Source organism: Bombus fervidus, chromosome 4, assembly GCF_041682495.2.
Source record: "Bombus fervidus isolate BK054 chromosome 4, iyBomFerv1, whole genome shotgun sequence".
Classification (NCBI taxonomy): Eukaryota; Metazoa; Arthropoda; class Insecta; order Hymenoptera; family Apidae; genus Bombus; species Bombus fervidus.
The window spans coordinates 17,312,147-17,339,390 of NC_091520.1; the positions used below are offsets into that span (position 1 = coordinate 17,312,147).

Genomic DNA, 27,244 nt, shown 5'->3' on the forward strand with positions numbered 1-27,244 from the left:
ACAAGCAGAGATTCGTGAGCCGAATTTCGATGATTCGAGCGACGATTCGTTCTCGAGGAATTCGGAAGACCGTTTACGTTGCTCGATATGGAGAACGCTGGTTCTCGTGGCGGAACCGAATTGAGTTCAGAGCGACCTTCCATCGGCGATCCTCGTCCGAAGAACGGGCGACACCCGCGAATTTTCGTCCTACGTCGATCCGAACTTGCACGCTAGTCGCGATACTCCAAGGACCAGCAACAATTGCCAGAGAAACTTCTTGCAAGAAGGCGACACCGGTGCGTGTCCCGTGAGACGATGGAAAATCGCCGGAAAGAGAGGAAAAAGGACGACGCGCGATTCGACGTGGAAAAAAAGGATCTCGGCGAAAGGAGTCGAGACGAAAACTCGAAGCGTTGTTTCGTGCGAGGCGAGCCCGCGGGCTTTCAGCCTCCTCGTCGCTCTACCGTCGCAGAGCGGAACCGCAGGAAGGGCCGAAAGTTTCGCGAGATAACGATCGAAGCCTGAAATATGCACCACGCCAATTTGCCGATCAAAATTATTATTAAGAGGTACCTCTGGCGAAGGGGCCGGCGAGAGGTCGGGGAGATGGAACGCCCTACCACCGTCGCCGTCGTACCGAACTGGCGCGGCGGCTTCTTCTCCTTTTGCACCGTCGGCTTGTAATATTCGATGTGCGAAAATCGAAAAAACCAGAGAGCGAACGCGATAAAAGGTAAATACAGCGATATCGGACACCGCAACGTCGTGCCAGCCAGCCAAGCGAAGAAGATGGACGCAGAAGAACGAGACACTAGCCGTACGCCGCTAGAGCCTGTCTTCTATCCGCGTATCCCTTGCGAAATATATCGTAAACCTTCGAAGAAAATCGAAAGAAGAAAAAAGGGGATGCAGCGAGGAAAGACGGATGCCCGCGGAAAGGGGAGAAACGAAGGAGCACCGAGGAAGAAGGTAAAGAAGAAGAAGAAGAAGAAGAAGAAGAAGAAGAAGAAGAAGCGCTCGGTGTAAAGCGAAACAGAGACCGAGAGACTGCAGGCTAAGCCTGTAATCACGAGATTGCCAGGAGCTACTGCAGCTGATTGTTATCTTGTATCTACACCCACCACTTTATCGCCGGCCATCTTATTACCCTGGACATATTGACGTCACGCACGTACACGAAGGAGGATATCCTCCTACCTCGTTGCTCGCAACACTCGTTCGTCGTACATCCCTGTCGGGGGTGAAACGGCAAACGGCCTCGCGTTCGATTCGAAACCCGCTGGCCGACGGCCATCGGGCATCCGTGGTCGCGCGCGTCCATCCCTCCTGGATACGCGACCAGTTCTGCCCATCGGTTATCCTTAGTCGCGATATTATTAAACCTGTCGTCGATGATAACGCTCGCTAGTCCACACTCGCCCCGGTATCTTACGCTTGGCTAATTAAACGATTTATCGAGACGAGGCGCAGCTACGCGATAGTTATGGTCAAAGCGGCCAAGGTAGTCGTTATCAATCGAATCGCACGAATTCGGTGCGTCGCGAACCTCGTCTTTTCCCGCCTCTTGGCTACGTATCTTTGCGCGCGGTCGATCCAAGGAATGTCCTCGATGGCGTGGAAAAAGAAGGACGAACGTGATCGCGCCGACTAATCATAGCCGTTGCAACGCGATAAATTAAACGATCGCAAGTCGTTATTATCGTTCGATACTTTAGCCAAAGTTTATCGCCGTCCGATTAGCCGCTCTCCTTCTACGAGTTTTTCTTCCGGTCGTCGAGCTCGTCGCCGTAGCACACGGAAAATAGAAACGCGAACGAGTTGGCGTTACGCATCCCCTAGGCATACGTGTACGCGTGTATTCTGACGACGTAACGCGTTCGAACGACTATTCCACGCGAAGGGATACGGATCCCGAGAAGCGGAAGAAACGCTGCGAGCGTTTCCAACGATCGACGTTTCGATCGAGCAATCTCGAGGCATTAATCGATCGTGAGTTACGTTGTGCTTTTAAATTAATCTCCCGCTGTTCTCGTTGCAATTTTTTTCCACGCCGAACACGCGAGAGAAGGTGATCCCGAACGGACAGAAAAACGCAAAGAGCGAACAAAGTTGCCTTCGCCTTCGCTCTCGCCGTCAACCACGTATTTACGACGGCATGGCCGCGGGTACAAGTTGGCTACGAGCCACGCAGAGGTATACGGAGGCCAATCGTAGATCGAACCGAACGAGTACGCGTGCATTACACGTTAATAACGTTGATCGTCTGGTGGACTTCCGCGAGTCGACCGGTCGTTTTACGTACCGCGTTACGCGTTAAGCTGCGCCCGCTAGATACCAATGGATCGCAAAAACCATTAGATTCTAATCTGTCTAGCCGACCGCCTGTATCTCGCCATGCGTGTTCCAACGATTCCCGGTCAAGTTAGTTTTTCCAAGTACGGTCCGCGAGACCACGGACCGATGATTTAGATAGCATCTTGTTGGATAAACGACACCGTCGTCTCCTCCCTTGCCATCCGCTCGCGTTACTTTTTATCGTCGCGTTCTACCAACTTCCAGCCGTATTCGCATCCCATAGCCGCGAAAACCAGCTCGCTGGAGGAACTCCTAGGACGCGATCGACGATCGGGAGGTGGTTACCGCGTGAAAGAGGCGCAGGAACGACGCGGCTACGCGAGCCATGACTCTCGTAAGATCGTGCGTGCGTCGCGTAGGTGGACAGGGGACAAAGCGAGCGTACACGACGCACCATGAGAACGCGATCTTACGATGAGAATACGAAATCGCGGTGAAACACGCGCGATTAAAAATCTAATCGAATATCGGTGATTTCGTGACTAGTTCGCTAGTGACTGAAACGACCAGAACAGAGAGGAGAAAACGAGATTTCTGGCAAAGCGTAGAGGGTCGGCGGCTGACGGATGAGAAAGAAGCGAAGAGAAAGAGTCGGAAAGAAGAAGCAGCAGCGAATGGCTGAGAGACGAGGGCGGAAAGAAGGAATTCACGAACTACAAAATGCAATTATCGGCATTTGTCCGCGGGGTATCACGATCCGTCGAGGCTGTACCTGCCTTCGAGTGGGTGGCGAAGCTTCTGTACCGGGTGTGTAATCTATCGTCGATGAAACCTGTGATTTCCTATCTAGCTGCGTATCGAGTTTACCTGGGTGTCGCGACGCGTTCCTCGCCGCTCCGATAACCACGCAACCGTGAAACTTTGTCGCGTTTCGAACGATATTCCCGTGTAGTTCGAATAGGAACTTGACGGATACTCTGGCTACGACGATGAACAACGAGTCGAACGGAGAACCGTTTTAGCTCGTTCGCGTCCGAATCGAACGAATCGTCGATTACCAGTTTCCGTTAGATAGTCGAGGTTAACGACGCGACGACCAGATCGAAGCTCGTTTCATTGGTGAAAAAAAAATGAAAGAAAGCCAGCCAACGAGTTTCGGTCGATTACCTTCGAGTAACGAGCCGCTTCTCCTCTAATCGTAATCGTGCGACGATTCCCTGTTGCGAAATCCTCTTAATAACCTGCCTTGGTGCTCACGACGGCCGATCGTGCCACTGAAACCGCCAACGACGACAACTCGATTTTAAATTGCGAGTGCACTGGCCAGGTAGAGACGGAGAATTAACCCGGCCGACTACCCACCTAATAGGAACTAATTCGAGACGAATCACCTGACGAGAATTATGGCGGCGAAAGAATTTAGGATTAATAATTTAGCACGTCGCGAGCTGCATGCCGAGTGGTTCGCTCTTCTCTATACACGGTGCGGCGTCCAAACTCGTTCGCGCGTCCAAACTCCAGAAACAATCTGTTAATCGGATGTTTCTCGTCCGATGGACCAAACAGCGTGAAATCTTTCGAAAGAACCGCGCAACAGGTACCGACGGGACGACTTTGACCGATTTTCACTTTCCAGTCGATCGTCTTTATCCGACGATCCGACGAGAAGGAAGACGAAGCGGTCGTTGCATCGCGTTACGAACTACGTAAAAAACTGGAAAACGGTAAACGAAACGGTATAATTATCTCTCGAGCGTTTCGATCGGAATACTCTTGCGAGAGAATTCGACGAAGAGAACGCGTTAACGAGATTTTTCGACGCGAGACACCCCGTATAGGAGGAGCAACTTAGGTACGAAGCCCGGTAGCCCAGGGCCATAAGGTCGGCCCACCTCTACACCCTCACCTACACGCATTCAAAGGCAATGGAAAACGAACAGGAGGAGAAGACGACGAGCAGAGACGGTAGAAGAGAGAGAGAGGAGGAGGACCGAGACGAAGCCGAAGAAGAAGGAAAGGACGAAAAACGGACAAGAAGCGATGGTAAAGGAACAAGGGAAGAAGGAACACGGACAACCACGCGGAAAAGAGAGGAAGAGGGAAGCCGAGAGATCGAGCACATGCGACTCTGGAACTTACACACGCTCTATACTTTGGGTCTACGTAGTATCTGTATCTCAATTCTGACGCCACACGAAGAGATGACCGCGAGAGGAAAAGGGACGGACGAAAGGCTAAAGGAGAAGAGGAGGAAGAAGAAGAAATCGCTCGGTAGGCAGAAGAAGAGAGGGACAGAAAGACCGAGCGGGTCCCTGCGTTGTGTCGGAGCTGACTCCGTAATTTTCTAATTATATACTCCAAAATAATTGGTTATTATCCCCCTGGCGCACGCGGCTGTGTGTGTATGCGATGCTGTGCCGGATCGCGGATCCACGTAGCTCGAGCCTAAAGGGAATCACGAGCTCGCCACGGATCTCTTTCTCTTCTTCTTCTTCTTCTTCTTCTTCTTCTTCTACTCCTTCTTCTTCTTCCCCTTCTTCCTCCTCCTCTTCTTCTTCTTCTTCTTCTCCTTCGCGTTTGAATTTCTTCTCTCTCGTCGTTTCTTTTCTACCTCTTCTTTTTCGCTTTTCGATGCATGTCGTATCGATCGACAAACAACTTTGCTTCCCATTTTCCTTTCTCTCCTTCCTCTTCGTGGAAACGAGCCGTCGTCTCGCGCCGCAAGGATAAAAATCAAAGCGAGCTGATTCGCTACGCGAGATCGTTTCCAAGGCAGTGCGCAATTAATCTCTTGAACTCAGCGAGAATTTCGAAGCTACTCCGGAGGAGGTAGAAGGCGTCATCCCGGATGCAGGGGACGAAGGGAAGAGCGGTCCTCGACGATAAATTAGCGTCGAATTCATGAGTTTTCGTCGGTAGCAACGGTAGTCGTTCGAGGACAAAACGATAGTCATCTCCTTTCACGAAGGGTCGAAAAGATTCACGAGTAAGCGGTGCTTCACCCTAATTTGCCGGGGCATAGGCCGGGCATGCGAGCCCGGGCTAGGGTATTAATAAAAACGCTGAAAAATAGCTCGCGCAATATCTGGAATCGGTTTTTCCGTTATCGATATTTTCTCCCGCGATTCGTTCACCGCGATACGCGCCACAGCCCCGAGACATTCCGCTCGTGGTTGCTGCGCCTGCTGCCATCGCTTGGTTAAATATGCGTCGATGCGACCGTGTCGATGGTTCCCTCGAGCAGCCTGCTCGAATCCCACAGATCTGACGTTTACAAGCCGATCAAACGCGTAGTTTATCGTGGAGCCGACGAGACGACGATGTTTCAGCTTGTACAAATTTCAATTCGTGCTGACTCTGATTTCCTGCTGGTCAAGGCCGGAAAGAACGTTTCTCGAGGAACGAGCTGCTTCGCCGTTTAACTTTCCTCTAACGTAACGAACGCCCGCTATCCTCTCCTTTTCTTTCATTTATTTTTTTTTTCTTTTTTGTTTTTTCTTTTTTTTTTTCCTACCTTTTATCTGAGAATAGTCGCGCGGTTTCCAGCACGGAAGAATCGAACAACTCGCGAAAGACACGGAGCGCGTATCGACGTTGGAAAAAATCGACCGATCGAGGAATCTATAAAAGCGTATAAAAACGCCAGGCGATAGGAAGTCGAACAGACCGATAGACCGTACGATATTCATGAAGAATGCAAAAGAAACGGAAATCTCGAACCGCCTCGGACCTCTCGTCTCGTCCTGTCCAGCGATATTTTACCTTTGACGAGACAGGGCGCGGAAGGATCGGTAAAAGCGATGCGACACAGAAACGGGTCATTAGTTTCGAACCGACGACATTAGTTCGCATTAGCGCGCATTTGTTTACGCGTATCGGCTCGATCGTACGATAGATCGTACGAGCGAGTCGTCGGCAGATTCGTTCAGGCAGCCGGCTCTAAATGGAAAAATTATACCCGTTCGAAGCTCGTCCCTTGAAATTCATGAACATCTAGAGAGATTCCGATCTTTTATACCAACGCCTGCTTGTCTCCTTCTATCCCGAAGAGACGACCCTATCATCGGAGAATTCGCGACCCGACGCAATATCGTTTTTCGCATGATTCGCGAAATTCGTGGCGATCGATCGAGAGAAACGCGAAAAATAAAAGGCGAGTACCAGCGACAACGACGACGGCGATAGCGTCTCGCTGGCGTACGGAGGAGGAGAGCGAAAAACAACGAAGCGTAATTTCGGCGCGCTCGAGAGGGCAAAATAAGTGACGGAAGAGGAAAAAAGAGGGAAAGAGGTGGGGGGGAGGAGGGAAAGAGAGGAAAGGGGTGAAAACCTCGGGTACGGTCGCGGAGGCACGGAGCCGTGGCCGATGGGTGGAAATCAAAAGGGCCGTCTGCCGGTGTCGACGGGCTTGATGCATATGGAAGCAGGAAGGCTCTCGTCAAAAGGTCGTCGAGTCGTTGGTCGTTCGAGTGTCGAAAGGTTATCTCCGTCGCGGACGCGGACACGGCTGTGTCGGACATCGAGGTCGCCCCTTTCCTAGAGACACGAAATGAAATTCAATCTTTGACTACGACAGATTTGCATACTTTCCCTGGTTCGGAAGCGCCGGCGACTGTCAACGCATAAACACGACATTACCATAAAGGGGATCCATATCCCAGGCGAGAACGCCGATTTTTCGGGACGAGCCGGTACGATGGCATGGTCAACCGTCAACCGAGTGCCGGCAATCTATTTCTCGGACAGCCGTCGACCGATCGATCCGCGTTTCGAACCTTCCCTTCCAATGAATTTTCATTCGTCGATCTCTCGATCGATACACACGGCCAACTCGCAGCCAAGTACCGCTCTTCGCACTTCTCTTCTGTCGTCCACGATTTTTTATCGCGGCCTGACTCTCTAAATACCGTAGGCATCGTACGAATCGTTTCGACCAACGCGCATTCTTCGGAATCTTTGGAAATCGATAAACGACCGTGTAACGTGTTTCGATGGTTCGACGTCCAAATACGACTCCAAAGCATCCCGAAGGAAACACGCGTTCACAAGGTGGTATCAGATCCTGAGGATCCAATCGAAAATCAACGAGGAGACGAGATATATATATATATGTGTGTGTGCGTGTGTATGTATATACTCGCGAAACGGGAAGACGGGAAGACGGGAAGAGAGGCGAGAAGAGACGAGAATCGAAGGAAACGATCGAGAAGCGGAGGAGAAAAGAGATAGAGGGCACCGAGAACAGAAAAAGAACGGAATCGTGGGGTCGTCGTTCCTGCGGATGATGAAGTGGCCCTCTTGTTATCCCTAAATACCACGCGCGGCTCATGAGCAAACACCGACCGCAGTGAGACTGCCCGCCGGTTAACACCGCCGGTCCCTATGGGGCCCCATAAGACCCGCGCCTTAGGGGGGCCGGAGCCCCCACTGGCTTCTAGCACCCTTGTTCAACCCATTATAAACAAGGCCTGTCCGGACCCCAATGCATTATCCCGATATTCCTGGTTCAACGCTGGATTCGGGACTCGCGCCACTCCTATCCTCCCCCTCGTCGTTTCTGTCTTTCCGTTTCCACCTCTTCTCCTAACCGAATATCTCTGATATCATCGCGCGACCTATGCGAGAATCTCTTCTCCTCTCCGCGACCAGATGAAATCGATCGCTGTAAAATCTCGCGACGCGCGTTGTCCCGACATCCCGCTAGAACGTTGATTAAATAGCGTACTAATTAAATAATTTATTATCGGCCGGCTGCACACCCACGCCCAGCTGATAAACGACGGCCCATTCTTCGTGACGGGCCCGGAATGCTGACGAATCCAAATAGGAGTTTCTTCTTGGGCGTCGCGATCATTCAACGGAGAAAAAAAAATCATCGACCGTAAAATTAATGCTCAGCCAACGATCTACGTCAAACGTGCCACAGTCCCGGGGCATGCGCTTCTTTCTCCCAAGAAAACCGCGAGAACGTTTAATCGAATCACCGTACAATGCGTACACTATTTCGTTCTTCCTCTATTCTTCGATCTGTCCCGGTGCTCATCCTGCCTTACACTTATCGGCCAGATGCTCCTAAAAATGTCACCGCGGCTCTATTATTCCCACGTCGAAGCGGTTAACCAGCGTTCGAAGGAACGCTCCGAGCGACACGTCGCAAGAAAATCGGTACAAAGGTATCCGCGAGCAGATGTCCCCCGTATTTAAAGTCTATATTTAAAATCTTTTTAAAGATTAAAGAGAGAGAGAGAGAGAGAGAGGATCGTCCTTCGATGCAAAGACACTGCCGTGGAAACAACGATCGAAGAAATCGCGTCGAGTCGTTGGCGAACGATCCCGGTAACCGTCGCGCAAAGCTGTGTCGCTTACCGAACGGATGAATTAACAGTTAGGGTGAAAAGACGAGCAGAGACGACTCCGGATTGAATCGTTTCCGGTTGCCGCGTGTTACATCCCCGTCGTATTACCGAGTCATTACTCGTCCACGGACGACTCCATACCCCGATATACTCACCCCAATCACCGATGGAAATACCCCATATGGGAGATCCATACAGGGGTTCGCAGTGACCCTTCGTTTCATGTTTCTTCGCGACCGAGTTTTTTTCGCATCCTACGCGACTCGAGAAAGATCGACCGTTTGCGTCTTTCTTACGAAGAAGAAGCGATCGAACGAACATCTTTTTCGTGACATACGAGACGCAACCAAGATATGCTTAGATCGTCGTTACGGTCGATGCCAGAGCACGATGGGTCGCGGAATTCCGCGCCATGAAAACAACCTAACCCCCTCGCCCTGAATGGGCTAGGCCGGATCAGAACGAATCATTAGAACCGTTGCGACACAATGGAAGAGCCACGTGGATCCACAGGAAGTTTAGCGTGGAGGATCGACCCCCGGTTTCCACCCGCCCTTCTTTTTTCTCTCTTCCTTCGTGGAATGGTCGTAATGCGCGCACACGCAAACCCTGAACTCGAGGATAGCGGGCCCGGAACGAAAGAGAAATCGCGCGGCGTAATTTACGATTCGTCGTTCCATCTCGATGGTTCGAGCATCCGCCCTCGAAAAACGGCCGCCGTTCGCCGTTCCTTTCTCCGCGAGCGTACACCGAATCGCGCCAAGTGCAATTTCATCCTGCATCCTGACGAAAGTCAGGACAGGCTACGATCGGCGCGAAAGAAAACGCGTGATACGCGCGTACGATCGTTTGGCATAATTTAACGATGGACCGGCCGTGTCTCGCGTGAAAGAAACAGTCGAGCCACGTATTTGGAAAATATTTTCCCTATCCCTATTGAGGATGATGTTTTGATGTTTCGCCAGCGATCACCGTTCTCGAGCGTGGAGTAGCTCGTTCGGTATCGTTGAACAAAAACGCCACACGAAGAACCAGGTCGACAATGGTCGACGGAAAGCGATCCTCGGCGCTGTATTGTAGCCAAGAGACCCCAGAGCTCGAGGGACAAATTTCACCCCTAAACACGCAAATAAAGGATAAAGGCCGGCAAATTAGCCGAGTGAAAGCGGCATAAATCAAAATATTAGAAAACAGCCGCGAGGATGGCAGAGTCGAGGCGGATGAAGGATTTATGGGGTTAGTCCAGTATATGGCGCGTATGGTTGGCGTAAAACTCAGGGCGTTCCCTGTCGCCTCGTCCCTTCGCACTACCACCGTCTCGTTGCTTTTTCTTTCTCTCGATCCGACGTGGATCACAGCGACTTTTGTTTAAAACATGATCTATCGCTTAAATAGCTAAAGCGAAGAATTTATGGGCCTCGGTTGCTGTCTCGGCCACGAAGACGATGCCGCGAAAAGACGGGAGACGCGACAGACCGCGAGGGTGGTACGCAACAGCATCGTCCCATTGACGCAGGTGAACCACTCTCTCACGGCTTTCTATTTCCTATTTTCCAACCGATCGCTCGTCGACTACCCCCGTTCCATTCGTGTCTGCTCCCCCATCGAAATTCGACGCGTTCTTTTCATCTCCAGGGATGCTCGCTCTTTTTTATCGTTTCGACACACTTTCTAAGATTCACGCGTGGAGACTCGATCCCGCTGTTCTACCACACGACATCCTAACGCCTTCTTCCAAATTCCATAACAAGAATTCGTAAAGTCTACGTACACGCGATTCGCGATCATCGTGCCGTGGATTGGATCGTCAAATTTCTTCTCAAATTTGTTCAACTCGTATTCAACTCAAGCATTCGATCGAACAACTATCCGCCGGATTTCGTCGATAGATCGCGTCGATAGATCGTCTGGCCGACGAACGAGCGAAATCTTTCGCGAACGATCACGAAGCGAATCGACAGAAATTCGTCACGCCCTACCGTCAACTTACGAAATAATAATTGGCGGATCTTGCGAGATGACGAGCGGAAAGCGAGAAACGAAAACGCGACTACTTCGACGTCCTTCGGACGCATGCGTAAAGTCGTATCCTTACGTAAAAGTAACAGCGGTGATACGGCGCGGTTTAACCGATAAGCCCGTGGCACGCATTTCGATACCTACTAATATGCGATCAAATGGCTGAATAATGGATGTATCTCGGCGTTATCTATGTAGCGGCGGTAGCCATCGACGTGGGATATCGAACAGCGAGTCGATATCCCTCGAGCGACGTGATTCAGATAACGAGAGGTCTCGCCAGACCAGCAGGAAAACCAAAGGGCGTGAGACGTTCAGAAGTAAAATCGCAGCCAACGTCTTCGTTAATGCATTTATGTATCTCTGGCGATCGAAACGATATCGGTCCTTCTTTGCTTTTCATTTTTCGGTCTCCGTGTTCGTCGTCGCGACCGTTACCATGCTCGATCGAAAAATCGCGGCCGTCCCGTCCCTGCCGACAACACGATGCGACGCGACGTCCGTCCATCGTCCGCAGTGTCGTGCTCGTTTCCTTGTCTCCCCTCCGCCCCTTCTCGAACTCACTCTCTTCGATGTATTCACGGACGAACGCGTCCGTCAGGTCGTTCAAATATTTGTCCGTCGATCGATTTACATTGCTTATTTCGTCGTTTGGTCACCACGATTCCCCAAGATCTTTCACGAGATCGATCGTCGAGTCGATCACAGCACGGTCAATCGACGGATGATTCCATTCCTCTTATAGTAGATCATAGTTTCTTTCCCGTTGTCGTTAGTCTTAGCGTTATCCGTTTATCGACCTGGTACCGGTCGTGAGAGATAAAGAAACGAGAGAACACGTGTCAAGCTACGTTCGAAACAGCGTCGACGAATCGTCGAAGATTCGGTCCTTCTACCAGCAACGGACCAGCCTCGGACAGATAAGAATTATCGATGAACGCGAGAACAGGGAAGAGGGAAACGCAACCAGATCTCTAACTGTTTCGCGTTCGTGACCACGGACGTTTTTTCACCTTTCCTCTCCAAGCGAAACTCCATTTTTCACAGGCTACGTGCAGACCGAGGGTCGCTCTTTGTTTTACCTGATCTCGAACTGAAAACCGACCAGGCAAATCTTACGAACGGTAAGAGCAACAGCGGCAGAAGTAGCAACAACAGCGGCAACAACAGGTTGACCGGTGGCAGGTTGCGCCGTTGCTTTCCGGTACCAGGAACTGGTGCGGAACGACTATTCAGGGTGTTTTTTTCCTCCGGAACATTATCTGATCCTTGCTCTCATCGCCGAAAGAACAAAATGCGACGCGACCTATCTGCGCACGATCGCGAACCTGCTACATGATCTACGCGCTGCTCTCGTTATCTCGCGGCGATCGAGGATACTTACTCGCCCCGAAAAACGAACGAACGCCCTTTCGATCCTTTCCGAGATCTTGCAGCCTTTCTTCTCCGCTTCCATCAACTACGCAAAGTAACGCCACGAATAAATGTTTACTACGAGATCCCGTTGTTCTACAAGCTGTACGGTCGCGTTAATCGATCCAGAACCCTCCACCGCGCCACTTGCGATTTTTTAACGCGCCCCCGTTATCGCTTTCCCTTTGTCCCGTCGCGTTCACTTCCTTCGATCCAGCGTTCGCCATCCATTTGCCAAACGCTAAGTTTCAGATTGGAACGCGACGTCATCGTTCGTCAGATCGTTTCAGACTGGAAAAACTGTGACGCCCCACCCCTTTCATTACGATCGAGAAGACGTCTAGACGAAATTTTCAAACTTTCCAAGTATTTTCATTCCAAGTGGATTTTCCAACGAACAGACCGGTTCAAGGGGGAAGCTGAGTTCCATTCTCGCGGAAAATTCTCCAGCAATTTATCCTGCCGCTGCAAAGTCCACCGATTGGACGATTCCGATGAAACGAAACTGTTCAAAGAATGTATCAGCTTTTCGAGAGATATTCCGTCTATCGTCTAATGGTATTTCACGAAACGATCAAATCCCGAGTGGTTCGAACGAAACATTGGACAAAGTACTGAAAGAATCGGACGACCGCACCGCAGGTAAACTAACTAAACACCCAAACATGGTTCTACCGATAGCGGCGTACCGTCGAAAGGTCGAACACACGATCGATTTAGGGTGCGGTGAAACCGTGAAACGAGCGGGTGGAGCGATTCCACGGAAATAAAGTTGCTGAGTGGAAAGGAAGATACAGGGTAGAAGGTAGGAGGGCTCGGAGACCGAGAGAGAAAAGAGAAAAAGGGAGCCACCACCACTGTCGGACGAAGAGACCCAACAAGTTCAGGTAGATGCTAATAGGAACCCATTGTTTTTTCTCTGTTTTCCTCGGACTGCATTGTTCTTGCAACGGGTCCAGTTCTGCTCATCAGTTAACATTGTCCGTACATTAGATCGGCCTTGTTCCAAATTCGAGTTGCTGTCGCGCGACCTCCTCTATCTGCGAAGAATGCAACGTTTCGATCCTACACACACACACACACACACATACACACTGTCTTCTCGGTAAGCGGAAGAAGAACAGAAGAGAACCGAAGAAGAATAGAGAGGAAAAGGAAAGAGAATCGAAATCGAGACAAAGGTGGCGAGCAGGCGAGAAGCTGCTGCCTCGACTGGTGTAAACGAGCCTCTCGGGTGGCAAACGCGTCCAGGACGACGCAACGCTTGCCAGTTACGAGATACTTTCCTGTTTAGCCTCCCTTTATCCTTGTTGTTTGGTCGACCGAACGATCGACGGGTCGCGTAAAACAAACAAGGGTTCCTTTTCACCGAAACCACAGGTCCTCCATAAAATATCTTCAAACGTTGTCAAACATTTCCAACGACTAATTATCGAGAAATTTTGTAGGAGACGGTATTTGCGCCGCGTTAATCCTAAAAGTCAAGCTATTTCAAGTAGTTCACACGATACGAGGTTCTTGTCGAATACACAGATCCTGGCTATATGTTTCTGAATTATTATTAAGACCGACGCGCTATGTCTAGGAGATTCGTATGAAACTGACGATGAAGACAAAGTAGCGACCTTCGAGACAAGGATGGAGCCTCGAAATTAACCGCAAAGGGTGTCTTTAGAGGAGCAACGCGAACATACATACCCTTGGCAAATGAACAAGAGGAGGTGCCGATATCTCGAGCGTAATTTATCACCGAGCACAGACCGAGTAGAAGATCGACTAGGAAAGTTGCCGGGTTGGGGCCAGGCATAGGGGCCCGGTCGTGGAACGCGAAATAGTGAAGAGACGCCGAGAGAATCGAGCGAGTTGCTCGGACCCAGCCCTCATTACCACGCCCCTAGACTTCCTAGTCATTATCTGGTTGTTCCAATAGCGAGATCAAATTTCATCACGGATTCCAGAACGGACATTCCACTGCGATAATTGGTCTTCCCTACGACCATCCGTCCGCGCCGGTTGCCGTACGATCTTTCTTTCGAACGTTTTTCCCATCGTTTTTCATTTTTCCCATCGGATAATTTTACTAGGTAAAAGATTCGCGACTCGATCGGCAATCGACACGGTAGCTGGCGATGCAAATTAATTACAACGTCGTAATTACAAGGATTTCTAAGGGAGTGTGCGAAAACGCCAAGATGCGCGAACCGATCTCGCTGACGGACGACAGGGATAAGACTGGAGTAATTTTTTTCAAAGGATCGGAGAACGGAAAATGAAACAGTACCAGCGCGAGCCGCGAAGACATGGGACAAAGCTCACAGGAGGGGCAAAGCAAACTAGACGGTTCCACTTGGGGGCTGGATGTAAATAATTAAACAGGTCCGGCGAAAACAAATATATCGTTTCGCGCAGTGTGATAGATGATGTTGCTTATTCAGCGTTCTGGATGAGGAGAAAGGTGTGGTAGACGAGGAAAAAGAGAAAGATCGCGTGGTCCGAAGAGATGGAAGAAGAACGAAGAGATTCGGGTCTCGGTAAGCTTTTAGGACCGCGTTAGCTGGACCGAGGAGAGGGTTCAAGGGCGTGCTGGACGTTCCGAGGGAAGGATGGCGAGGCAATTAGGGGACTCAGCAGGGTGCCAAAATCTTTGCCCTCTTCCTCGTCCCTCCTTCTTCGCGTTGCAGCTCCTCCTACGCCTCTGCTCTTGCATTTCTGTCTCTATCCTCTGTCTATTCTCCTTTTTGCATCCCTCACCCTTTTTACCCTCCTTCTCTTTCTCCTCCTGCTTTTCTATTTTTTTTTTTTTTCTTTTCTTTTTCCTTTTCATTCGAATCGATCTCGATACGTTCTTCTTCCTCTTTTCGAACGAATCAGGAAGAACAAGCATTCTCGGCCCACCTCTCAATCGTCTAACTAACCGAAAACGTCCTTTCCCCTATGTATGTATATAGCATGGTATCAATGCAGGAACCGATGTCCTCGAAGCCACGCAAACGTTAATGTCGATTTTGAGATTCCCTCGGCATCTAGTTTCCAAGCATTTAAAATATTTCGTCATAATGGTTCGACGAAGACCACGAACATTCTAAAAAATACCAAAAATTATCTATACCAGCGTTTTCATTGTTATTATTATTATTATTAATTTACGAGGATAAATTCCCACGAGTGTTCACACAGCGTAAGGAACGTAAAATACGTCGGCGTAACAACAAGAAATATAAAGAAAAAATTTAATTTACTTTGGTATAATTCGATAATTTCCATCTTCTCTGGTAACGAAGATCTCTACGATGCAGCCATGTTTCAAAGTTACGAAAATTATATCTTTCGTAAAACTGTGTTTTTTCTAACGTCCTAACCTCTGCACTCGATTCAATTGCAATAGGTTAAATCAGACGAATGCGCGAAATTGCCGATTCTGACTGCACTTTCAAGCAGCTTTGGTAAGATACGTAAGATATCGGTAAGATACGTTTCCAATGTAACTATCACTAACAAAATTGGTATCTATCATACCGATATGACCAGTAACTCGATACCCGCTTTCACTTTCAAAGCAGTTTCGTGTATTCCGTCTGAAATTTCATCTAAAACGTATCTCAAAATCATCTTTTTCAATTTCAAATTTGATTTGATAACGAGAAAAACCACTGATTATTTCTGATTCGAGAATAGTATCTATCTATCTATAGATACTATTGATATATATCTATTATGTATAATACTATACTATATATATATATATATATAGTATAGATAATAGTATCTTCGTAGCTTACTTACTTTTAGCTTACTTTTTATTAGTACCTTACTCTCGTAAGATATTTAGCTTACTTTCAAAGTATACTGTATGATATCAACGTTTATTATGTAAAACTGTGGAGTAAAAAAAATGATTACAAAAGTACGTTATTTTTTGTGATTTTTTAATTTCAATTATTCGTGTCGTAATTACTAGACATTCGTAATTTCTACAATATTTTAGAATTAGATATATATTTAAAATACTTACAATAAATAGAACGACGATATAGAAATGCAACAATAGTTCTCTTAATCTAGAGATACAGGTTTTTATAAAAGATGCACGAAATTAAATACTATCGATGAGAACACTGAAAACTGAATTACAGGACTATGTCATATAACACGGAAAACTTTGAAAGCAGATCTATGAGTTTTCATATATAAGTAATGTTGTGAAGCAGAGTTGAAGCTCATTTTATAATCAAATATTGACGTGATATTATCGATATAACAAAAAATTATATATATCCTTCCCTTGATAATCCTTGATGAATGTGTAGATTGGGCTGCGCAGTCTATAACCAGTTTTCGCACCCAGATACAACAAACATGTAGTTAACCAATGTAACACGAATGATATAACTGCCAAACCATATGATCACGATAAATGGTTAAAGTTTGGAAACATTAACTAGTCTCTACGCCAATATTGCCCTCCAAATATTGATACTGCTAGAAACAATAAGGTACCTAAAATTTCAAAGTTATTTGAATGTCATAAACATTTTTTGCTATATTGTGATGATACAATATTGAAAATTTTTATTTACCTGCTATGACACGACACACAAAGGCAATGGCTGAAAGCAACTACTCATAATTCAATACAAATTTTAAAGGCTAACAGACTAATGTCAATGCAATCACAGCTTGTGTAAAAAACTAGAGTAGGAGAGAAAGTGTAACAAATGTTTGTACAACCATTAACCACCTTGCAATATCCATTCTATAATCACATAATATTCTTCTGAGAAAAAGTGGCGACATCCATCAAATTCTTTGTCAAACTGATAATATGGATATCTAAACTATTCAAAACAATATTCCCATATGTTTAAAAGTACTGAAATTCTCCTGGTAAGATTTAATCTAATAAAGACTGAAATTAAATTAATTTAACAGTCAAAATATTTATAAATTAACTTATGCTTGTCAAAAATATTCTGTCATATATTAAATAGTACTAAAGACATCCACTTCTCTGTACAAAAATTAATATTTTAATTAATTAGTATTGAAAATTTAAAGATTGAAAATTATTTATTTATAATTAACAATAAACTTGCAATATATGTAATTACCCAACCAAGTATCGCCGCGTCTAAAAAAAGTATATAATAGACAATTAATAGAGATTATTCATGTACATTTACGTTTTTCACGCTTTTTACAATGTAAATAAAAAGATTATATTGCTTATTCGACTGTGTACAGTAAACCTGCCACACCTCTCATAGTATCTAGTATAGTCGTGGCAGCGGTCATAACCGACAGTCGGCTATGTAGCGATCATTCAATGTTTCAATACAGCTATTATCTAAGATTTCCTACGGCACAACATATGGGTTATCATAGCAACTCTTCAGCAATTATATCGACCAGATACAGAATAGGCATGACATTGTACCTACAGACGGATAGACGGGTTACCGTTTTACCGATATGATTGCTAAGAACTCTTCTACAGAAGGTTGCTGCATATTTGACATCCGAGGCTTGCATCAATGGGGAAATTAAAAAGGTCTGTATCAGCCGAGCTCGCACCTTTACTTTTTCGTTATGAAATCTCTCGTGCGTTGTTGTTTCCATTGCGTTATCTATTCTTAACGTTATCATTGTATTATATTATCATATAAGATTTGTAATAGTTGTACCAGTTTTACATCACTTATTACTGAATATAAGGTTTTAATATATATTCTCATATAAATTCTTATTAATAGTTAAATATTTTATTCATTTCTTAATCCCATTTCTCTTTCGCATTGATTAATAAGAGAAAGCAGAAAAGTCGAAATTATAGATTTGGTACTCGCCAATATGAGTTACAAGGACCATTGCTCGCAATTCTATCGTGAAGTAGCACTGAGATGCAACGTGAACATCTGCATACTGTTAAAAGCCATTCGTGAACCACGAATCTGGTCCTTTTGCGTAGCATACGATATTATCAACCCAGTACAGTACCTTGTATGGTAGTCTGCATCTCGTTGGTAATATAAAGACCTATATCTCAATACCCTTTTCTTTCAAACCTTCAATCCAACCCTCACGTTTCTCTCGTGACACTCTTGCAAATATCTACATATGTATACATATATACAATTTTAAAACTAATTATAAATAGGTTTGCTAGATATAATTCGTAAGTATTTCTTTATAATAATATAGTGAAACTTGCGCTATTACGTATATAAATTAGAAACTACTGTATTTTTGCATACATCAATTATTTTTAAATACGACTGTACACATTATTAATTTATAAGAATATTATAATAATTTAATTTATTTAAATTTTCGAGATTTCGACGAAGGTTTTCGACGATTTTGTATCAGGAGAACATGACGTCACAGGAGGTGGCACGAATCCGACGGTTCTAGGAAATGACGTCATATTTCACGAATATTTGACTTTCACTAATTCTAGTTTGTGAAAATAACAAGGCAGGAGGTTGAAGGTAGACAGATTCCCTTTAAAAAAAGCTATTTATTTATTGAATTTAAGGAGTTATATAATGATATTTACATTTGTACTCGATTGCGATTCGTGTACTTCAACATCTTTATAACATAGAGTATTGAAGGAATTAGCTAAAATAATTTACAGTTAATAACATATAACATGTTACAATCTCAATACATTGGAAAATCTTAAACATAGTTATAAAACTCGAAAAATAGTGAATTATAAGTAATTACAATCATTTACCATCAACTACAATCGATTTTGTTGGCGTAATGATGATTTTATTGACGTGTTGAAGTTTCGGTGCATGCAATGAGAGGTGGATAGAATTAAGGATGATAAGGAGAATAAATGATAAGACATTTGAAAAATCTATTTATGGATTGAATTTAGAAAATTATGCAATAATATTTACAATTAAAGTTAATTCTGTATTGGTTAATCTATTTAATTCTCTGTATTGCGTCGAACATACACAATATAATATTACAAGAAAGTTTTATGAAATACCGAACGAATTAAAGTAATGCTTTAGCATAATCTTACATTAGAACTAAAACAACCTTAGCCGAATATATCAGATCCATATGTATATTTAAGAAATGGTTGTTAACCCTTTCGCTACAGCAGTCCAGTCCATCGAAGTACTGTCACTGAACGGAAACGCGGCCCAGAAATACGCACAGTGTGAGTGGTTGCTGTATATACGTCTCCCTAAACTTAAATAACAGTAATTCTTGTAAGAACCGTATGTGAAATATCGTTTCACTGTCAATGGATTTAATAGATTTTTTAGCACGAAACAGTATACGATCGTTTGAATGTTTAAAACATATTGCGTGAAACGTTTTGATATTGTTTCAACAATGAGCAACTTTAAGAAGTGGTTAATCCAATATGTCAATAAAATCAATGTTCTCTCAATCATGTTCTCCTGATAACGAGAAAATATATTATTAACTACAGATAGCACTTGTATATGCAACATTTGGATTCCGGATATATGGGTTGCCGGATCCAGGGGTCGTTACGTGTCGCCGCCTATATGTGGCGCTCGTACCCACTGGCCATCTGGTGGATACCGCCTACAAGCGACGCTCGTACCCACAGTCCATCTTGTGAATGCTGCCTATAAGTGGCACTCGAAACGAAAGAGTTAAACAAAGGTACAGTCAATGTTCCGATCGATATGTCATCGTTATATCGTACGGTAGATATTGATAAGTACCATCTATATCGACTGTGGGTTCAGCCTAAAAAATAGTATCGATAAAATGGTTCTCAGCTGTATTAACTATAAATGTATCTTTTTATACGCTCTTAAGCAAAATATTAAAACAAATCATAATGATTATCACTCTCAACCAATTTTTTAAAAATGTTTAAACTCTCCTTTCTTTTACAGGAAAATAGATAAGTGCAAAATAACGGTAGTTAATAATGTTGCTACTAAAAATTGTTTCAAGTTTTATATTTAGTTAATTAATATAGAATCTTGGTTGACTATTGTAAAAGTTATATCAATATACACATAAGGAAAACCCTTTCTCTTTGCGTTCCCTTGACAACTGAAGTACACAAGTAGATGGTCTTTGAAACCATTACGAATTTGTGGTCAACCTTACAGCAGGCATTTCATAGAAATTTTTGCAAAAAGAGCGATTAATACATAATAACAATTGGCTGAAGTAAAGCTGTCTGTTAATATTTATATTTATAACTATATTGAGGAAAAGAGATGGCCACCAGAACGGATATGTGCCGAACGTGTAATCGTGGGCTTCACTCTTACAATATACCGGCCAGAGAAGCAGATAAAAAAGAAACTTATACATTTGTCAAGAGTCCAAGGGCAATTTTACATGTCCAGAAGAAATATAGAAATCCACCCACGTAAGTTTTCGAAACGTTTTAAAAAATTCTAGAAAAATTACAGCATTTGGTTACGAAGTTGTTTAAAAGATCATGGGCAAGCATCAACGAAATAAATTGCTTCTATTTTTCCATCTATTTCTACCTTCTTCACACCTTTTTCTATCATATTTGCCAATTTTCAAACTTCTTCTTATATTCACGTGAAAACTTCCTCAATCGCCTGAAACTTTCAACGTATTCCACGTACATATATCAACTCATGAAATCTTTACACAGTCTTCCGACATGGAAAACTGCTACTACGATCGCCTATGTTCTTCGTTATTATAGCTACCTGTTCTTACGTTTTGCTAATCAATTTCAAACATCGCCACGCACGGTTTCTTACTTAGGACGAACGTGACACTGCGATTTATACATATAATACAAGAGAAACGAAAGGTTAATTTGTAGTAAAAAAAAATATTGCAAATTTTTATCATGATAGAAAGGAAGAAACGCGTAAACAACGTTGAACACAATGGGTAGGTTTTTCTTCAAGAATAACCATAATATACTCATCCAAGAGAGAGGTGTGACGACTTCCTGTTGATCGTATGACAAACGTTCAAATATTTTTGCGACATCATAAGCGGAGATAACGCAATAACGTCTATGATCGATATACACAGCAGCGTTATTAAAAGGGAAGAAGCGTAGGCGAAGAACTAAATTGACGATTACACGCGATCACGCAATTAAAACGAAGTCGTTGATCTTCGTTGGGATATAAATACAGCGACAAAGTAAGTAGAAACGTAACGCGAACGTTTCATCTAGAAGAGGTTGACGGAGGAGGTCGGATAGTCGAGGAGAAATTCTGGTCGCGGTGCTTTGCAAAACACCAACGGACATACGTGGTCATAGTTACCACCGATTTCGAGCCCCTTTAGCGTGACTTAGGCATGCGCAAAGTTCACGATGGTCAGCGTTATTGAGTGGCCGCTGGGTAAAAATATACGTGTAGCATGTCTGCGGTACATATCGGTCGATTCTAAGGACATTGTCCAGTCCGTGAACACGCTCGCACGATTGCGGGCCTGTTAGTGGTCATCGTACAAGCGCTCACGTCGTCTCGTTTTCCTCCATCTATCGTCCTGGATCCAAATCACTGATCTCGATTCATCTCGCCTCTTTAAAAATAGAAAAAGCAAGACAGATGAAACGTACGTACGTAGAGACCTGAAAAAAATCAACGGCAACCTGATCGGTGTACTTTGTGGTTCGAAAATGCGCGGTACAAGTTACTGTAAAAGTTCCTGAAAACGCCGACAACATGCCAGCTGGGATTTCCGCGTTGGCGCCCACAGCCAACGGAGATCCCTTTGATCTCGAACGAAAGAATTCTCCAGCATTTACTATTCTTCAGAAAGATGGCTTGGACACCAATTTGCCTCTTCTTCGCGTGAACGATTGCACCGAGACGGATCGATCGGTAGTCGATGATTGTCTCGAAAACATGAAAAACAACCTGTTTGATCGAAAACGCATCAGCAGATCGAACGATCATTTGGTCCAAGCGAATTTGCAATCGAACCAAGTGAATCCACTAAGAAGAGAAGCGCGAAGCAGAAGCCAGGAAAGCTCACGATCGGTGGACAAAATACCGGCGATAAAGCCTAGTATGACCTTGTCTACGGAAGACTTCAACGAAGTTCTAAACGCGAAGCTGAAGAAACTTCAGGAACAGGAGCAAGAGAAGGAAGAACAGCGTAAAAGTGCAAAGAAGAATCAAATTTTCCGTAGAAAACCATTCATCACGACCGTCAAGACAGGAGAATTTCTGATGCCACCGCCGGAAGTTGCGTCTCTTCTCGGCATCGCGTCAAACTCTAACGATACCGAGGACTCCGATAATTGTCCGCTGCGTTCCAAGTTCAAATCACTCGCGTCGTTAACCAAAAAACCGGAAGTACGTCATAGCAGCCATATTGCCAGGTGTCCGGTTGCTCTCAAGGCCACCGTCGACTTTACCCTCGGAATGATGAACGCGACGACCATGGCTGCCTCGACCTTGGACGACCGAGCGAAGACCGCGAAAAGAAACGACGCGACGTAAGTTTGCCAACATTTTGGGAAACTTATTCGCTGCGTTTTATTTTACGTATTAGAGAGAGGGAGGGGGGAGAAAGGGGGAGAAAGGGGGAGAAAGGGGGGAAGAGAGGGGGGAAAGGGGGAGAAAGGGGGAGAAAGGGGGGAAGAGAGGGGGAGAAAGGGGGGAGAAAGGGAAAGAGTAACACGAAAGGGTACTTAAAATTTGCTTGTAAAGCGTTTAACGAAGTGTGTCAGGAACGGTAGAAACGAGAAGGTCGTAAATAGTTCCGTTGCGTGTAAGGAGGAGATGTTGAAGATTATCAAGTGCATATGCATACTGATAGTATTGTAACGTACACGTGTGTACAACTTAAAATACACCCCGATATCTAATTCATCGACGCTTGCCCAAGATTTCCAACTTAGCTCGCGAAATATGTAAGGTACCTTCGTTTCCTCCCTTTACAGCGATCAACCGATTCCTTTTGGGAATATTATGTTTGACCGTCGCGTCGTCCGGGGAAGCACGTTTGCCACTCCTCCTATCCTTGTAAGTAACGAATTGAACGAACTATCCGCAACCCGTGCACGTATATGGAAAAATATGTAATTACGCATTTTGTTTAGATCGATGGAGAACAATCGATAGCGGCAAGGCAAGCGGAAGCCAGAAGGAGGAATTTAGCGAGGAAACGAGCTCAAGCACAAGCTACTAAAGCTCTGGTCGCTAGAGCAGGTTCGCCACCGCCGGTTCCTGGTCGCAAGCACGAGCCGGTGCAAACGGAAGTTTACCTCGAAGAGGTAAGCAACGTCTCTCTATCCTAGACGATTCGTCTAACTCTCCTCTCGAGTATCTTGCAACAGCTCGTAATCGAACATTGTACGTTATGTTTGGCAGTTATTCGACAAACCAGACGAAACCGATGTCGCGACACAGACGGACTACTTCTTGGATAGACCGCCAACACCGAAATATTGCCCGGATAAAGTTGGCCAAGATGCTAGTACTCAAATTGAGCCTGGTGACGTAAGTTGGAAAAAAATCCAGGCGATTCTTCTTCTTGGGAATTTTACACGTTTGAGCGGCTATCGATCGTTCGAGCAAACAACCTTACTTTCAGCTGTTCGATTTCGACTTCGAGGTGCAACCGATTCTCGAGATGCTTGTTGGTAAAACGATAGAACAGGCATTGATGGAAGTTCTCGAAGAGGAGGAGATCGCCGCTTTGAGGGAGCAACAGAGAAAGTTCTTGGAGCTACGCGCTGCTGAAAGAGCTGAGGCGCGAAGACTGGAGGAGCAAGAAAGGAGGCTGAGAGAAGAGAAGGTTTGTACATCGTCGATTACTCGTTTGAAAAGTTTCGTTCTTAAGCGTCGCTGTTCCAATTCGTTCGATAGGATCAACGATTAAGGCAACACGAGGACGCGATGATAGCTCGAAAGGAAACGGAAGAACGAATCGCAGCGGCTACCCTTTTAACAGGATATATAGCCGAACTTCTACCAGCGGTTCTGGAAGGTTTGAAGATGTCCGGGTTCCTGTTGGACGAAATCAAGGCCGGTTCGTGAACACTCAAGAACACTGCTACTTTTTGTGAATTAGTTCGTTCAGAAAGGTTTATTAATTTTTCTTTATTTATAATCTTTATCCGATAATTCGATAACGAAAGAAGCGTTCGCCCGTTCTTCCTACTTCCTTTTTTTTCAACTAAATTAGCAATAACTCGTCCTAATAAAATGCTGCAATATTCGTTTTCACAGATGTCGAAGAAGGTTTCATGCCGTGGTTGATGAAGGAGGTTAAAAAAGAAATGGGCTACATGATCGAGAGCAGGGAATTACTCATGGGTAAATATCGTTAGTTTATTACTAATTTGGTCCACCTTACTGAAAATTCCCGTGGTTCTAGATAACTTCGCTTTCTATTTAAATTATACAATTGAAAATCCCGACGTTAATATACGTATTATGTCAGTGTCGTCTCTTTTCTCATAAGACGAACGGTTCAAACACCGTGGAAATTTTTAGTATACCTTTCGTAAACACAGTTTCCACCTTACCCAAAGTTTATTCAAGATTCAGAAGTGTCGATAACACTGGGATAATGATGTCGTCTTACCCTTGTTCCTATACCCCTAATAACGGTTCAATCCACAAAGGTTAATCCAGTGCACAATTGTGTGGAAGAATGCGACCCACTTCACTCTTCATTATCTTTTAGAAAGTGTAAATAATTTCAATCAAAACTAATGATCATAAACATCAAATTTAATTAACAACAAGATTCTGATGCAACAACGTTGCGCCGCTTCAAATAGATCATAAATAATAAATAATAAATAATAAAATAATAAATCTCCAACGATTCAACCTACATTCATAACAAATTTTTCTCTCATCTTGTAATCTTTCAGAGATCGTCAGAGAAATTCTAGAAAATCGTGCAGAAGCATACAAAAAGCTTGGCGAAGAGTACGATGTCTCCAGGAGAAGGAAACCGTCGATGGATCATATCGAGGATGGTGGGGACGACCCAAATTTCGTAAATTACGAACCACCCATTATCGAAAATTCAGACGCCGTTTAATCAACCGACTCGACCGAACATTCTTGTACGTAAAGTTAGAAAAATAAGCTCGTATACTAATACGTAACAAACTATCATCGAGCTATCGACAAAGTCGGTGAATTTTTTGCTTTTCGGATCGTCTTTTGCCAATACTTTAATACTCGTTGATCTTGCGACTGAAAAACGAGCATATCATAGTTAGCTTTCGGATTTAGGGACACCTCCACCAGCACCGGAGCAATCCCCATCTCACTGGCTTCTACATTAAGCAGTGTACACAGCTGCGAGACAAATCCATCTCGTCCGGTTGCGCTCCGTGACAGGTCACCGCCGCGTTTTCGACCCCCATAGCAAACACCAACTACCACAGCCGTATTCCACGAAAATCCATCAGAAATTAATTATCCGTTTTCTAATATATCCGTCCGTGCTGCACTTTTAAAAACAATTCCATCTTCTCCTATTAATTTTTACACTTGGAAGAATAACAATTTATTAGTTACTCTTTTCAGGTACGTCTCGAATCGAGGAAGAACAACGACGAGTCGATCGATTGAGATTCGTAAGAGAACAAAAGATTCACAATGATTATTGTTTTCACGAAAGATATTTCAATTGATGCAAATAAACGAAATATTTATTACTTATATTACTTATATTATGTTATTACTTTTGTATATTACTTATGTTCCTTTTATTTTCCTCTGTTCTTTCAGGGTAACTTCTGTCCGACAAACTTTCTCTTCGTATAATTTAGGAAAAATCAAGCTCCATATATTTGTCGTCGATTTATCTTTTTATCTTTTATTGTACACGGAAATACAGCTGTGGAGGCGATCGTTAAGTCGAAAATACGAACGTCGCTAAAACCGTCAGGCGTAATTTTACTTGTCAGCTCGTCTGTTATTTCAGATTACAAAGGTAAACTATGCATACTTGAAAAGAAACTCGAATGCAACGTACAATCCTATTTTTCTCTTGTATAATTATACATTGTTTCTAACAGAGATAGGTAAAAATAAAAAGACCAATTCTTGGATTTAAGGAGAAAATAAGGTTCATAGCTTCGAAAAATGAAGGTTGTGGCAGCAGTAAATTATACTAGACAAGTATGCCTGGCGTCATCGTTATCTGTCCTCGTGTCTCGCTCTGTTAGGTATATCTGTGCCTACCTTTCGGAAAGGTACAGATCAAATTACCAAAACTGTCCTTTCATTTGTTCAAAGAAAGAGTTACAAATGCACAGATTATACCGTCGACATTATGTATTTACCAAAATACGCATACACTTACAAAATTTTCTTTTTTTTTATGTCATGTCATGCTTCATTATATGCCGCTGCTTTCCTCGATGAAATTTATTCGTATTCATATCCGAAAAGGAGAGGAAAGAAACAGAATGCGAGAATTAAGAAGAGAAGATTCAATCATATTCTTTCGAAACGAGATAAGATTCGTCGGTACACCGCGAAAGTAAAAAAAAACCTGTCAGGCTCGATCAGGATTAAATAGACGATAATAGGATGAGGTTTCACGGTGAATTGAGATCGGCACAGTTTTAAAAAGCCACCCACCCTCTTAAACCACGCACCCCTTCCGGCGATGAACGCGACAAGGTGAGGGGAGCCATATCGTATTGGATTAAATTAAGCGGAGTAAGGAGAGGGAGGAATTGTCCCGATACCTTGCATTATATGCACAAAACTCGTGTGCCAAGTGAGTCGTGTTTTTAGGGAGATTCAAAAAGGGAGTACCGTGATAGAGTCTAATCGGTCATAGGGGGTTTCTACGCTGTTCCACCATGTGATCCATGCCACCTGTATTTCAGCGCGTTTCTTTTATCTATTAATACGCGGGAAACCTTCGTTGCGAACATTCCACTCAAAATGATCTCTTTTTCCACAACTTGCGCGACTGCCGCTCAACGGTCGGCTTAAAGAACGTCTTTGAAGTAAAAACTAAATGCTAAAACGAAATATCGTTAACGTCTATGAATAAGCATACCAGAGGGAAATATTTTTCGAACAACGGTTAACTGATAATTGAAAAGTTTGGTAATTTTGATAAAAATTTGATAAGCAACTGGTAACGTTAACTTGGTCAGACTTCGCGTATTTGCTGCGTTAACTCATTGAATGAAGTGACTCCCTTAAAATCAAGTAAACAAT

The 27,244-nt window shown here is 44.5% G+C and overlaps 2 protein-coding genes across 3 annotated transcripts in view; both read left to right on the forward strand.

Annotated features, from left to right (window-relative positions):
* Atpsyndelta (ATP synthase, delta subunit) overlaps positions 1–27,244 on the forward strand; it is a 137,004-nt gene that overhangs the window by 101,630 nt on the left and 8,130 nt on the right. The gene's annotated exons all lie outside the window — the stretch shown is intronic.
* Positions 21,159–25,723, forward strand: Rsph3 (Radial spoke head protein 3). 2 transcript variants are annotated; one of them, XM_072001613.1, is made up of 9 exons: positions 21,159–22,530; positions 22,978–23,059; positions 23,137–23,310; positions 23,408–23,536; positions 23,631–23,834; positions 23,906–24,068; positions 24,269–24,355; positions 24,922–25,119; positions 25,589–25,723. In XM_072001613.1, exons 1-8 carry the CDS (start codon positions 21,752–21,754, stop codon positions 25,092–25,094), a joined length of 1,791 nt encoding a protein of 596 aa, XP_071857714.1. In that variant the 5' UTR covers positions 21,159–21,751; the 3' UTR covers positions 25,095–25,119; positions 25,589–25,723. The 2 variants fall into 2 exon arrangements, with proteins under 2 accessions (XP_071857714.1, XP_071857715.1); XM_072001614.1 differs by lacking the exons at positions 24,922–25,119; positions 25,589–25,723 and having other exon boundaries at positions 21,160–22,530; positions 23,906–24,123.